The sequence below is a fragment of the Myotis daubentonii genome, chromosome 4 (genome assembly GCF_963259705.1).
Source record: "Myotis daubentonii chromosome 4, mMyoDau2.1, whole genome shotgun sequence".
In the NCBI taxonomy this organism is placed as follows: Eukaryota; Metazoa; Chordata; class Mammalia; order Chiroptera; family Vespertilionidae; genus Myotis; species Myotis daubentonii.
In genome coordinates, this window is record NC_081843.1 from 99,975,299 (window position 1) to 99,988,050 (window position 12,752).

At 37.6% G+C, this 12,752-nt stretch overlaps 1 protein-coding gene across 5 annotated transcripts in view; it reads left to right on the forward strand.

Moving 5' to 3' along the window:
* The window catches only part of RETREG1 (reticulophagy regulator 1), a 104,229-nt gene extending 94,278 nt beyond the window's left edge, over positions 1 to 9,951 (forward strand). For all 5 annotated transcript variants that reach the window (XM_059694750.1, XM_059694751.1, XM_059694753.1 and 2 more), the window contains 6 exons: positions 1,183 to 1,309; positions 2,580 to 2,664; positions 4,630 to 4,767; positions 5,587 to 5,651; positions 5,889 to 6,015; positions 8,218 to 9,951. In XM_059694750.1, coding sequence (XP_059550733.1) covers positions 1,183 to 1,309; positions 2,580 to 2,664; positions 4,630 to 4,767; positions 5,587 to 5,651; positions 5,889 to 6,015; positions 8,218 to 8,711 — 1,036 coding nt within the window. In that variant the 3' untranslated portion in view covers positions 8,712 to 9,951. The remainder of the gene's footprint in view (positions 1 to 1,182; positions 1,310 to 2,579; positions 2,665 to 4,629; positions 4,768 to 5,586; positions 5,652 to 5,888; positions 6,016 to 8,217) is intronic.
* The last annotated feature ends 2,801 nt before the right edge of the window (positions 9,952 to 12,752 follow it).

Genomic DNA, 12,752 nt, shown 5'->3' on the forward strand with positions numbered 1-12,752 from the left:
CTACCTGAACCCGTTTTTGCACATGGTCAGTTATATGTTGCTTTCTCTCGAGTTTGAAGAGCATGTGATGTTACAGTTAAAGTTCTAAGTACTTCATCACAAGAGAAATTAGTCAAGCACTCTGAAAGTGTTTTCACTCTTAATGTGGTGTACAGGGAGATATTAGATAAGTTTAATCACTTTATCAGCCATTGTTTGCATCACTGTTGTTTTTATATCATGTTTTTGTTGTTTTCATATCATGCCTCTGTTGTTGTTATATCCTTTTGTTACTGTTTATTTATTAATAAATTTATATATGATTTTCATATACATTTTACTAATTTCCTTTCATCTCTCACACTTCTATTATAGAGAAAGAGCAAATAGCAATATTAAAATATCTCTGCTAATTAATTCCCTCTTAAAAAAATATATTTTATTGATTTTTTACAGAGAGGAAGGGAGAGGGATAGAGCGTTAGAAACATTGACCAGAGAGAAACATCGATCAGCTGCCTCCTGCACACTCCCCACTGGGGATGTGCCCGCAACCAAGGTACATGCCCTTGACCGGAATCGAACCTGGGACCCTTGAGTCCGCAGGCCAATGCTCTATCCACTGAGCCAAACCGGTTAGGGCAATTAATTCCCTTTTAATGTGCACGAATTTCATGCACCGGGCTACTAGTATATATATATATATACATATATATAATTGATTTCAGAGAGGAAGGGAGAGGGAGAGAGAGATAGAAACATCAATGATGAGAGAGAATCATTGGCTGCCTCCTGCACATCCCCCCACTGGGGATCAAGTCCACAACCTGGGCATGCAACCTGACTGGGAATCGAAGAGCAACCTCCTGGTTCATAGGTCAATGCTCAACCACTGAGCCACCATGGTTGGGCTCAAGTGATTTCTTCAGAGAGGATGTCGCAACGCCCCCACCCTGTACCTCTCCCCCAGCCGTCCCTTATTGTAACTGGGTATTGTGTAGCTGGTGATTTAGTCTGTCTTTCTTCTCTTGGCACTTGAGCTTTGCTAGGCAGATGTCTGGCTTGTTTACCTCTGCACAGGGAGTTTCCACAGAGTGTTGCCAACAGTATGGGCTCAATAAATATTTGCTTCTGAAGCAATGAATGTTGAATTATCCAAAGTTCGTTTAATTTTTTTTTGTTGTTTTCTTTCTTCTCTCTTTAGCTGGGAAGTTATCACTTCCAAACCAGATGAAAAACCCAGGCTCAGCCACTGTATTGCAGAATCCTGGATGAATTTCAGCATATTTCTTCAAGAAATGTCTCTTTTCAAACAGCAGAGCCCTGGCAAGGCAAGTTTCCCAGTGTGGGAGAATGATTGTGTGTGCTTTAAATGGTGCAGTAAACTTAGAAACAAATGCGTTAACTTATTTTACCAGCTTGTAAGTGGTCTCCAGTTCAGAAGACGATCTACTAGGAACACATCCCATAAGAGCTGGTATCAGCAAGGTTTAGAATCATTCGTGTGTCAGCATTAGACAAACTTCGACATCATAGTTTGAAATTGGATTGGTTTCCTATTTTTATACCTATTTATCTAGTTCCTTAACAAAAAGAATGGTGATTGGTCTTGTCATCCAGACCAAGAAGAAAAAAATATTAAGAATTTCAGTTTATAATGTTCAGCCTGGTTCTGAAGTCAAAGGGAAATGAAATGAACTCTTAGTCATTTGAAGGGTTTTTTGGAGATAATTGAGTCTCTCTTTTTAATCTAAAATGACTCCTGGAAGGAAAATAATCATGTTTCACTGTGGGAATTTCATTTCATTCACAGCTGGTTTCTAGGTGATGTAGAAGTGGATCAATTTGATATAGTTACGGAGGAGGATGAAAATGGCCAGTAGAGCCCTAACTGGTTTGGCTCAGTGGTTAGAGCGTCAGCCTGTGGACTCAAGGGTCCCAGGTTCAATTCTGGCCAAGGGCATGTACCTTAGTTGCAGGCACATCCCCAGTCGGGGGAGTGTGCAGGAGGCAGCTGATCGATGTTTCTCTCTCATTGATGTTTCTTACTCTCTATCCCTCTCCCTTCCTCTCTGTAAAAAATCAATAAAAATATATTTTTTTTTAAAAAAAGAAAATGGCCAGTAGAGTTATCCCAGTAGCTTATCAGCTGCGCAAATTCCCGTTATGTTTAGAGAAATGCATCTAATTTCTGTAACATGTTTTGCTTATAGAAGTAGTTTGAACTTTCAGATTTAGTTCCTAGGCTGTTTTATATCCAGAGGGTGATCCTGAGTAAGAGAAGTTTCTGGAGGCATATAAATCTTCAGTTCGCTGGCATCTGGCAGTACTAAAAGCCACAGGCATGATTAATGGGAGACATTGTGCCCTGTGCCAGAAATTAGCTTCTGGAACGTCAGAACGATTATTACCAAGTGTGAAAATGGAGTAAGGCTGGTTGAACGCTATAGTCATTAGTCAGAACTAAGGGCAAAAGATCACTGAAAAGCCTTCACCATAATTAATAGATCACATACAGAAAAATAAGTGTGTGTGTATCCTGTACTCTGAAATGTCCTGGTATTATGCATAACTGTCATGTGTTATTTCTCTGATTTCTAGTTTTGCCTCCTGGTCTGCAGTGTGTGCACGTTTTTTATGATCTTGGGAAGTTACATTCCTGGGGTTATACTCAGCTATCTACTCTGTAAGTATAGCAGAACATTTGGCTAGTTTATGCGATGCATATGGTATCATTTAATGGTCAACAAGACCATCCATAGTTTGGAAGAGGAGGGGATGAGTTCTTTATTATAAAGAAAGTTGGTTGTTCTTTAATTTCATCTGTCCAAAGTTTCTCCTTTTCATCGAGATTTGTTTATATTTTAAAATTGGAAGAATAGTTGCCAAAAGGCAGGATTATAAGTAATTAATGTTACTGTAAATGATGTCTTAAAGCTATAAATAAGTATACTCCCTACCCCCACAGACACACGAATACCTTTGCCCTTGTGCATGTTCTGTGGCTCAAAAAGTAGTTAAACCACAATGAGATACCATTACACCAGAATGGCTAAAATTAAAAATGCTGATCATATCAAGCATTAGCAAGGATATGGAGCAGCTGGAATTCTCACATACTATTGGTGGGTAAGTAGAATAGTACAACCACTTTGGATAACAGTTTGGCCGTTTCTTAAAAACTACTTTATATCCCATTTCATAGCTAGGTGTTTACCCAAGAAAAATGAAAGCGTTTTTCCACAAAAGACTCATGAATGAATGTTCATTGCAGCTTTATGTGTAGGAGGCAAAAATGGAACACAATTCCTATATGACCATCAATAGATGTACGGAAAAACAAATTGTGGTATATCCATACAATGGATTTTTACTCAGCATGAAAAACATCAGTATGTGCAGCAATCTGGATAAATCTCAAAATAATCAATTGAGTGGGAGAAGCCAGATTTTTTTTTTTAAGAAAAGAGTATATAATGTATGATTTTATTTATGTATCATTCAGACTAATTTTTAGTGATAAAGCTGACAGTGGTTGCCTGAGGGTGAGGTAGGAGAGGTTAAGGATAGGCAGGAGGAAAGGATTAATAGACACATGTGGAAACTGGAGGATGGTAGATTAGTTACTGTCTTGATTGTGGTGATGGTTCCTTAGTTGTATGCCTGGCTCAAAATTTATCAAATTGTACACTTTAAATATGTGTAATTTACTGTACATCAATTATAATTAGAAAATGCTGTAAAAATGTAGATTTCCTGCTTCTCCTGAAAAATATGATTTAGTGCTGCCACCTTTAGATGGTGTGGGCATGTTCCACTTAATTAACCCTTATATTTCCCTATTTTTCTCACACCAGCTTTTAAAATTTTTACATACCACCTTGGCTGCTAGAGGTATTTGAGTTTGCATCTCCTATTTGAAAGGTAAATAGGCACGTTTCCTAACAACAACGAAGAAATAAACATTAGGGAAGACAATACAACCTTCATTTCTTTTTGTTTTCCCGATACATACCACAGATGGCAAATGGTCCGAGCTCAAATCCATTCTCCCAAATAGAATTCATGTAGAATGTCACCTCCGATCTGCCTTGTGCAGCAGGTAGAGGAGAAGAGAGTGGAGAAGGGGAGTCTGATATGGGCCAGGCATTATTCAGATGGTTTGCATTCGTCTCATTTACCCTTCACAGCAGACCTGAAATAACGTTACTATCCTAATATGACTGATGAGAGACAAGTAGATAATAATTTTCCCGTGGTGCATTTGCATTTAACAAATAAGTAGAGATCTTAACCCAGGACTGTTGTCTGGAAAGCATGGAATCTGTGTATAAATTTTGAGGGTAAAGGATTGAAGGGAGGGAGTTGATCTAATTGTAAGTCTTTGAAAACAATGACTATAAACGTGTGTGTGTGTGTGTGTGTGTGTGTGTGTGTGTGCGCGCACGCGCGCAGGCATGCAGGAATAACTGTTGTTATTGCAGAGAGAAGAATTGAAATTGTAAACTTATTTCACAGCAGCATTTTCCCTAAGAAAAAAGCCCTTCTGTTTGTCACTAGGGGGAATTGAAATATTTTTGTGAAATACAAAGATGTAGCCTTTTGAAATGAAGATCATCTTACCCACACTCTCTTCCTTCTTATATTTCAGTACTGTGTGCATTTTTGTGTCCACTGTTTAAGTGTAATGATATGGGACAAAAACTATACAGCAAAATCAAGTCAGTTCTGCTGAAACTAGATTTTGGAATTGGAGAATATATTAACCAGAAAAAACGTGAGAGATCTGGTAGGTAAAGTTTGACTTTTAGATTCCACACATGAAATGAGACATCAGTGGGCTGTTGATTATGAAATCACCTTCCGTACATTTCAGGGTGTTTGCCTTTTACAGCATATTATTACAGAAGCTCACCCCCCTCCCCAAAGTAACATAGCCTTTCCTATTTAGGTAGACTTTTATTATCTTCTGAAACATACAATAAATGGACTTTCTAATTAAATTTCAGAGAGGGAGAAAAGAATTCAACCATTCTATGTTTGCTATTTACAATTTACTTTCTTTAATTTGCTTTGTTTTGGGGTGGGCCATTGCAAATAAAAAATGACACAGGTAGGACTAAGAGTGTGGGAACCATAGAAGAGGCATCAAAAGAATGGGAAGGGAAACAAAATACATAGAGGGAAACTCAGTGTCATCAATTTTCACTTTTTAACTTGTCCTGTGACCTTATATGTTCTCAAACTATAACATGCATCACAACTGCCTTTTAATAACAAGGCTTATTAAAGCAGAGACTGCTGGGCCCGGCCCCAGAGTTTCTGATTCAGTCGGTCTAGGGTAGGGCCTGCGAATTCGCATTTCTAACAAGTTCCCAGTGGTGCTGATGCTGCTGGTTCAGAGACCACACTGTGAGAACCACTGATATGGACCATTCCCCTTGGAAATCACACCTCTGCAAATAAGCGAGGCTTGTTATGTGCAAACATTTAATTCCGTGGAAGCGTTGGAGAAAATGAGGAATGTGGGTAAGGATATGTAATGGATAAGATACACTGTGTCTAAGCTGGCCGGGAAACTGAAAGCTCCCCAATTTTTTCTCAACAGAAGCAGACAAAGAAAAAAGTCACAAAGATGACAGTGAATTAGACTTTTCAGCTCTTTGTCCTAAGGTATTTTTTTGTTTAGTTTTTCCATTTGTTCCTGTGTAGTTTGACTGTAAATTGATTTAAAGCCAGAATGATTTTCCCAATCGACTCCTCCTATTTCTCTAAGATGATTGAACAATTCTGAAAGGAAAAATACTCACCTGGTTTTTATTAGCCTGACATTTTTGGTGGTAGTATGGAGTTTTCAAAAGATTTGCCACAGAAGTTTAGAATGTGCCACTGGTATTTATATTAACACAGATTAGCCTCACGGTGGCTGCCAAAGAGTTGTCTGTGTCTGACACAGACGTATCCGAGGTGTCCTGGACTGACAATGGGACCTTCAACCTTTCAGAAGGATACACTCCACAGACAGACACTTCTGACGGTATGCTCACGTTTCTCTCTCTCTTTTTTATTATTATGAGTGCATGCAAAATATTTAACTCTGTCTACTGCTGAATGGCTAACCAAAATGGGGTATATCTATATAATGGACTGTCACTTGGCTATCGAAATGAAGTATTAGTACTTGCTACAACATCGATGAACCTTGAACACTTTAGGCAAAATGAAAGAAGCCAGACAAATCTAGATATATTGAGTAACTCCATTTATGTGACAAAGCCATATAAATGGAAAGTAGATACGTGGCTACTACAGGGCCTGGGGAAGAGGGAATGGTAAGTGACTGTTAATTAATGGGTTTCTTCCTTTTTTTTTTTTTTTTTTTTTTTTTGTATGAGTTTCTTTTTGGAGGGATAAAAATGTTTTAGCATTACATAGTGGTGATGGTTGTACAGCTTTGTGAATATATTAAAAACCACTGAGTTGTACACTTTAAAGGGATAAATTTGATAATATCTGAATTATATGCCAAGAGCTATTATTTTTTGAGTATGAAAAACAAATCTAAAGTCAGTGTCCAAAATTTGCCCTTATTTAGAAAACATATAAATGTTGACAGTGAACAAAATTAACTTCTTGAAAGCCTGGTGACCTTGTTTCTAGCAGTAATGGGAGGAGGGGAAGAGAAAAACCAATCCCACATATCTGAGGCTAGCCCTCATTCACAGGGACTGAGCATGGAGGGCAAGTTCCCCAAATCCAAAGCTGACTCCAGGGTTTCTCATATTTGTCTTCAAAGTCAGTTTAAAAATAAACAAGAAATGCTCTTATTTTAATAATTAGGTTAAGTACAATTTAAAATAAATTGAGAGACAACTCATGTGCAGTAACTTAACTTTAGCTAGTCTTATTAGATTATTTCAAGTCATCTTAGCCATATACTGAAAATATGAGCAGGCTATAATAGAGGATTCTGAATAAATTGTCTTCAATGTACTTTTACAAGCAAGAACACTCTTTTCTAGAGAAAGGAGGGAGGCTGTGCAGGGTTGGAAAGGAGAGAGTTTTGGGGACTGGGAGACCCATATATTGGCTTGCCTTTGTAATTAGCTGTGTGACCTTATACTAGTATTTATGGGGACCTTAATTTCCTCATCTTTAAAATGCATTAGAACAAGAGGATCACTGACATCCATCGAAGCTCTATTAGCGCTAAATACCCACAAGACCTAGATAACGAACACTTTGTTTTTCAGCATCCCACCTCAGATTTACACACAAGGGAAGGACGATAACCCAACCCACAGATGAGACTTTTCGCTAGTTAAACCGAGGATTTCAAATCACTGTTGTAAAGAGTTAACCTTTATACTGAAAGATTTTCTCTGAAATGTGAAAATAAAATCACTGTCTGCCTATGAACCTGGCACTGCTTTCAAATGTACCAAATTTTACAAGTGTTCCTACATGTATTCAGGACACTAGTTTGGTTAAAATGGTATGAGCTCTTTTTAAAATATATTTTTTTATTGATTTTTAGAGCTAGAGGGAGGGAGAGGGAGAGAGAAACATCGATGTGAGAGTGAAACATGGATCAGTGGCCTCCTGCACGCCCCCTGCCAGGGATCAAGCCTGCAGCTACTTTTATGTAAAGCCAAATGTTTCCATGTGCTCTGAGGTTGAATGTGGAATAGAAGGAGCAATAGCTTCTTCTAATTAATTGCTTTAAACAAACACAGGCTGCAGATACTCAGATCTTCCAGGATGAAAATGCTGAGGTTGGGCAATATTCCCCATCTGCTATACCAGATACCATGAAAACCTCCAATTGAAATATTTCTTATTCTGTGATCATACATATCCACAGTGGCTTAAGCTAACTTCCTCCCCAGGGGCAGGATGAAATATTTGTTTATGGTGAGCATTTAAACTTTAGTCAAAGCCTCAAGCTAATGTTAGGTCGAATAGTAAGTCATTATGTACACTGCTCTGTGCTTAGGAGAAACATTAAAGACATAAGGGGGGGGGGCATGTAGTATTTGTGTACTTGTGGAGAGATGGTGCCCCAGATTTGGGAGGGGTCCAGTATGTGTGGTTAGGTTTATTTAAACTGAACCAGGCGGCTAGATGAATGCCAAGGTTGCCCAGAGGGTTTAGATTAAAATCAGTATCTTTTAGACAGCTCTTTCATTTCAAATTTATCATGGTGCTTAAGCATGAACTTCTGTTGTACGTTTTACAGATCTTGACCGACCTAGTGAGGAAGTTTTCTCTCGAGGCCTTTCAGATTTTCCATCTCTAGAAAATGGCATGGGAACAAACGATGAAGATGAATTAAGCCTCGGCTTGCCCACTGAGCTCAAGAGAAAAAAGGAACAGTTGGACAGCGGCCTCAGACCCAGCAAAGAGAGGCAGTCACCAGCTGGTCTCACCCTTCCTCTGAGCAGTGACCAAACCTTTCACCTGATGAGCAACCTGGCTGGGGACGTCATCACAGCTGCAGTGACTGCTGCCATCAAAGACCAGTTGGAGGGCACGCAGCAAGCCCTTTCTCAGGCTGCACCCAGCCTGGGAGAGGACACAGACACTGAAGAAGGGGATGACTTTGAACTCCTTGACCAGTCAGAGCTCGATCAAATTGAGAGTGAATTGGGACTTTCAGAAGACCAGGAAGCAGAAGCACAGCAAACTAAGAAGTCTTCAGGCTTCCTTTCAAATCTACTTGGAGGCCACTAGTCTGGAATCAGCTTATATGACAGAGCACAGATAAACTACCAAAAAATTTCAAACAAGCAAAAAAAAAAAAAAAATGTTTTTGAACTGTGAGCTTTACTCATTGCTTTAGATTATTTTGTCTTATTTTCCCTTCTGCAGTGAATTAATTGGATATATATCAGCTGACACTGATAGATTGATATATCTGATAGTTATTTTTATGTAATTAGCATGGAAATGAAAATATATATATATATACAATTGACCCTTGAACAAATGGGTTTGAACTGTGCGGGATTATTTCAATAAATACTATAAATGTATTTTCTCTTCCTTATGATTTTCTTAGACATTTTGTTTTTCTAGCTGACTTTCTTGTGAGAATACAGTATATAATACATAAACAAAATGTGTTAATCAACTGTTTGTGTTATCAGTAAGGCTTCCATCAGTGGTAGGCTATTAATAGTTATGTTTTTGGGGAAGTCAAAGATATACACAGATTTTTGACTGTGCAGTGGGTCGGTGCCCCTAACCCCCGCATTGTTCAAGGGTCAACTTGACATGTGTGTGTATATGTATGTATATGTGTGTATACATACATATATACACACATTACATACATACTGTGTTTTCAGAGATGAATATTAGGGGTTATATTTAAAGCAAAAAGAAAACATGAAATTATTGCAATCCTTCCATAAGTACTCCTTACTTTTCCTTTACAATTATTTTTTCTTTACAATTAATTTTTTAAGCATGCAAAAACAGTTTATTCTAATTCACTGAATCATTAATAACTAATTGGGAATACATGTTATATCTACCCCTTTGTTCCTAATACTGGGAAACAGAGAAATATTTTTGGTGGATTTTGTTGTAAAAAGGTAAAAATTATTGAGGCATCTTTAGTTGAAGATTTGGAAAATAATATCAAAATTAATTTCCTAGGAAAAATTCTTAAAATGTATTTAACTCCTTTGGATAGGCTGGTACATTTCCATTGTTATTCCTGCAGTTGTAGATTTAGGCTTACTTGTAAACGGCATGCTCCATTGACTGTCAGCTCTAGTCCCGCAATGGGTGATATTAACCCATAGGAAGCAAGTAATTATGTATCACGTATACCGTTGTAAACAGATATTGGGCTATGTTTTGTGGTTCAATTATCATATATTTGTAATAGGAATATCATGAGTGCAGAGTTATTCTGCCTGCTCAGATCTAGGTAAAGCCCTCATCTTTGATATAGTATCATGGGGGGAAAAAAAAAACGGTCTCTTAAAATCATGAAACTAGTTCCTGATCTGTTCTGTGAGTGATGTGGTCATCAGTAGTAGAAAAAAATAACTGTTTTTGTAGCCTGTATAAATTCTCCTACAGGAGAAAAACTTGCTTGGCTTTAATATGTATTTATTTGCCATTGAAGTCTAAATATTTAATGTTTCTCATTGGGAAGCTAGAATATGTTTTTCCATTATTTTAAACTTTTTCGATCACCTTTAATAACCAGATTTGACGGAGGTTTTTAACAAAGGACTAAAGAGCAGGAATCGAGCTAATTGTGCTTTTGCAATGTAACGTTTAATAGTGTTGAGGGACCATGCCAGCAAAGACTGTTGGCAGTCTTTTCAGTATTCAGTACTGCTGGCATGTCTGCAGATGCATACAGACATCTGAGACCCTCAGAAAGGAAGGATAATCCAAGAATATAGGAAATCTGTGATCCCGCCCTTCATTTTATTTTCTAAAGGCTAGTCTAATCATAGGTACTGTGACATTTTAATGTAGCAGCTCTTATTTTTTTCCTTCTGAGATATTAAAATATCTAGACTGAATTTTGCCAAATGTTAAAGGGAGAGAAGTTACTGAAGACTTTGGACACCTGCTTTTTGTGACTGACGATGCTTATATGTCATTAGTGCCTCATGACTGTGTTTGATGTCCTTTATTGATACACAGTGAGCCTGTGCCTTCATTATCTTGCCCGTTTTGGTACAAATGAAAACTTGGTGTTAGATCTATGAACTGTGTGTGTTTGGGAGAAATATACCTGAATTCTATTCAATAAGAGTTTCTGGACATGAAGAAAAATACAGTCACACATTTATAAATAGTGGTGACTAGGATTCCCTTTTTTTTAATGTGTATGTTTCTTCATTTAAAAAATATTTTTGGCCATAAAGTCAAAAAGTTTGAAGGTCATTTCAATTTCTTCATTGAGGGGAAAATAAGAAGTTAAATAATCCAAATAATTAAAGAATGTGTTACGATTCAGTGGACAAGCTTACACAAGAAGATAAACTCAGGAGTTGATGGTCTGAACAATGTACTAGAATCGAATGTTGTTAACTATAAGTCAAAAGGGTCTTTGGGATGGGGAGGGGATGAGGACAAGGGAGGGTAGAAAAATGTGTTACCAGCACTATGGAGGAGACATGCCAGCTCTCTATCGACAGTGGCTTTATCACCTTATATCTTCACTGTCTGCCTATGAACCTGGCACTTCAATGTTATTTTTTTGAGAATATGATCACAAATTTATACATACAATCATGGTATTCTTAATTCAAACTAACAGGGATATGGAGGGGTTTTATTTTTTGGGGTGTCTATGGTTTTTTGTTTGTTTTTTGGTGGGGGAGCATTATATATAATCTTGTTTCTGATTTTAAGATATAGTAACAGTAAACCCTGTGATTGATCCGGTATGGCTGGGGGGGGGGGGGGGGGACTCTATATCCCTTACCATCAGGATTGATGCAGTCATTAAAATTTGAAGCATGTATTTATTTTTTAATTATAGAGGAGTTGTAGAAAAATGTTTTGCTCATTTCCAGTAGAAAATGCTGAGCAAAACGAGAATAGTATACATTGATCTGAAACAATAAAACAGAGTCCAAGAAGGTCAAGTTTGCTTTGGAAGGTCAACCCAGGGTTAAAGCAGTGTTTATATTCTCATTCTGAAACATCTTTTTGCTTTTTCCTACCCTAAAAATCTTCAAAAGTGATTTTTAAAAAAATTGCCCCTCTCCAGCTTAGTATTCTTTTAAGAAGAGAAACTTGTATAAGATTTTGCAATTGGCAAACATCCTCAACACCTTTAGGCATCTCCCTGCAATATTTGAAATAAGGGCAATTTTCTTCCTTTTAAATAAGTGGCAACTGCCAGCATATTACTGATTTTAGGTCAAGCAAATCTACATTTAAGAAAAATATAATTTAGTTGATGTAGAGTTTACACTGCTCCAACTATATTAGTTATAAGGTAGAAATGATTCTGAAAACACTTATTAAACTGTTGTCATAGGTCATTTGTGATCATGATGAAATTAAAAAGTCCCAGAACTATTTTTGTGTGTATTGTTCCTCCATTTCCACCAAAGCATTTCAGCTGGGATGGAATGTCAGAAGTAGGAGCCTGGTTCTGATGTTAATATTATGGCCCTAAGTCACAATGTCAAAGTCACATAACATCCCAAGACCACTACCCCAATGTCCCCAACATAAAATTAGGAAGCTAATTCTTACCTTCTCACAGGGATGTTTTGAGAATGAATGGGAGGAAAAAAGCATCTGAAACACTTTCAGGGGATAAAAAAACTGTGTAAAACCAAGATAGTGATTTTTTCCCCCCAGCCTGTGTTTCAACTAAGCCACCTTTTCAAACATGAAAACCCAGTCAATCAACAAGTACCTGCTTATAAGAAAACTCTGTTTCTTTTGATGGGCCTACACTTTATTGGCCTCACAACCCAATAAATGCTGTGGAATAAAGGATGAAAAGTTTTGCAAAAATGTCTATCATTTCAGCTGACTCTGGACCATGTATGAGATTCTTCACTAATCCTGTTTAATGGTTCTAACACTTACTGGCTGTGGGACTCTAGTCACCTCACGTCTCTGTACCTGTTTCCTTTATCTATGAAATTAACATATAACACCCACCTCCTAATATATTATGAGGATAAAGTCTAAGACTGGGGTTGGGAAACTATGGCCTGTGGGCCAAGTCTGGCCTGCTACCTTTTTGTATGGAATACCAGCTAAAGTATTTTTTTT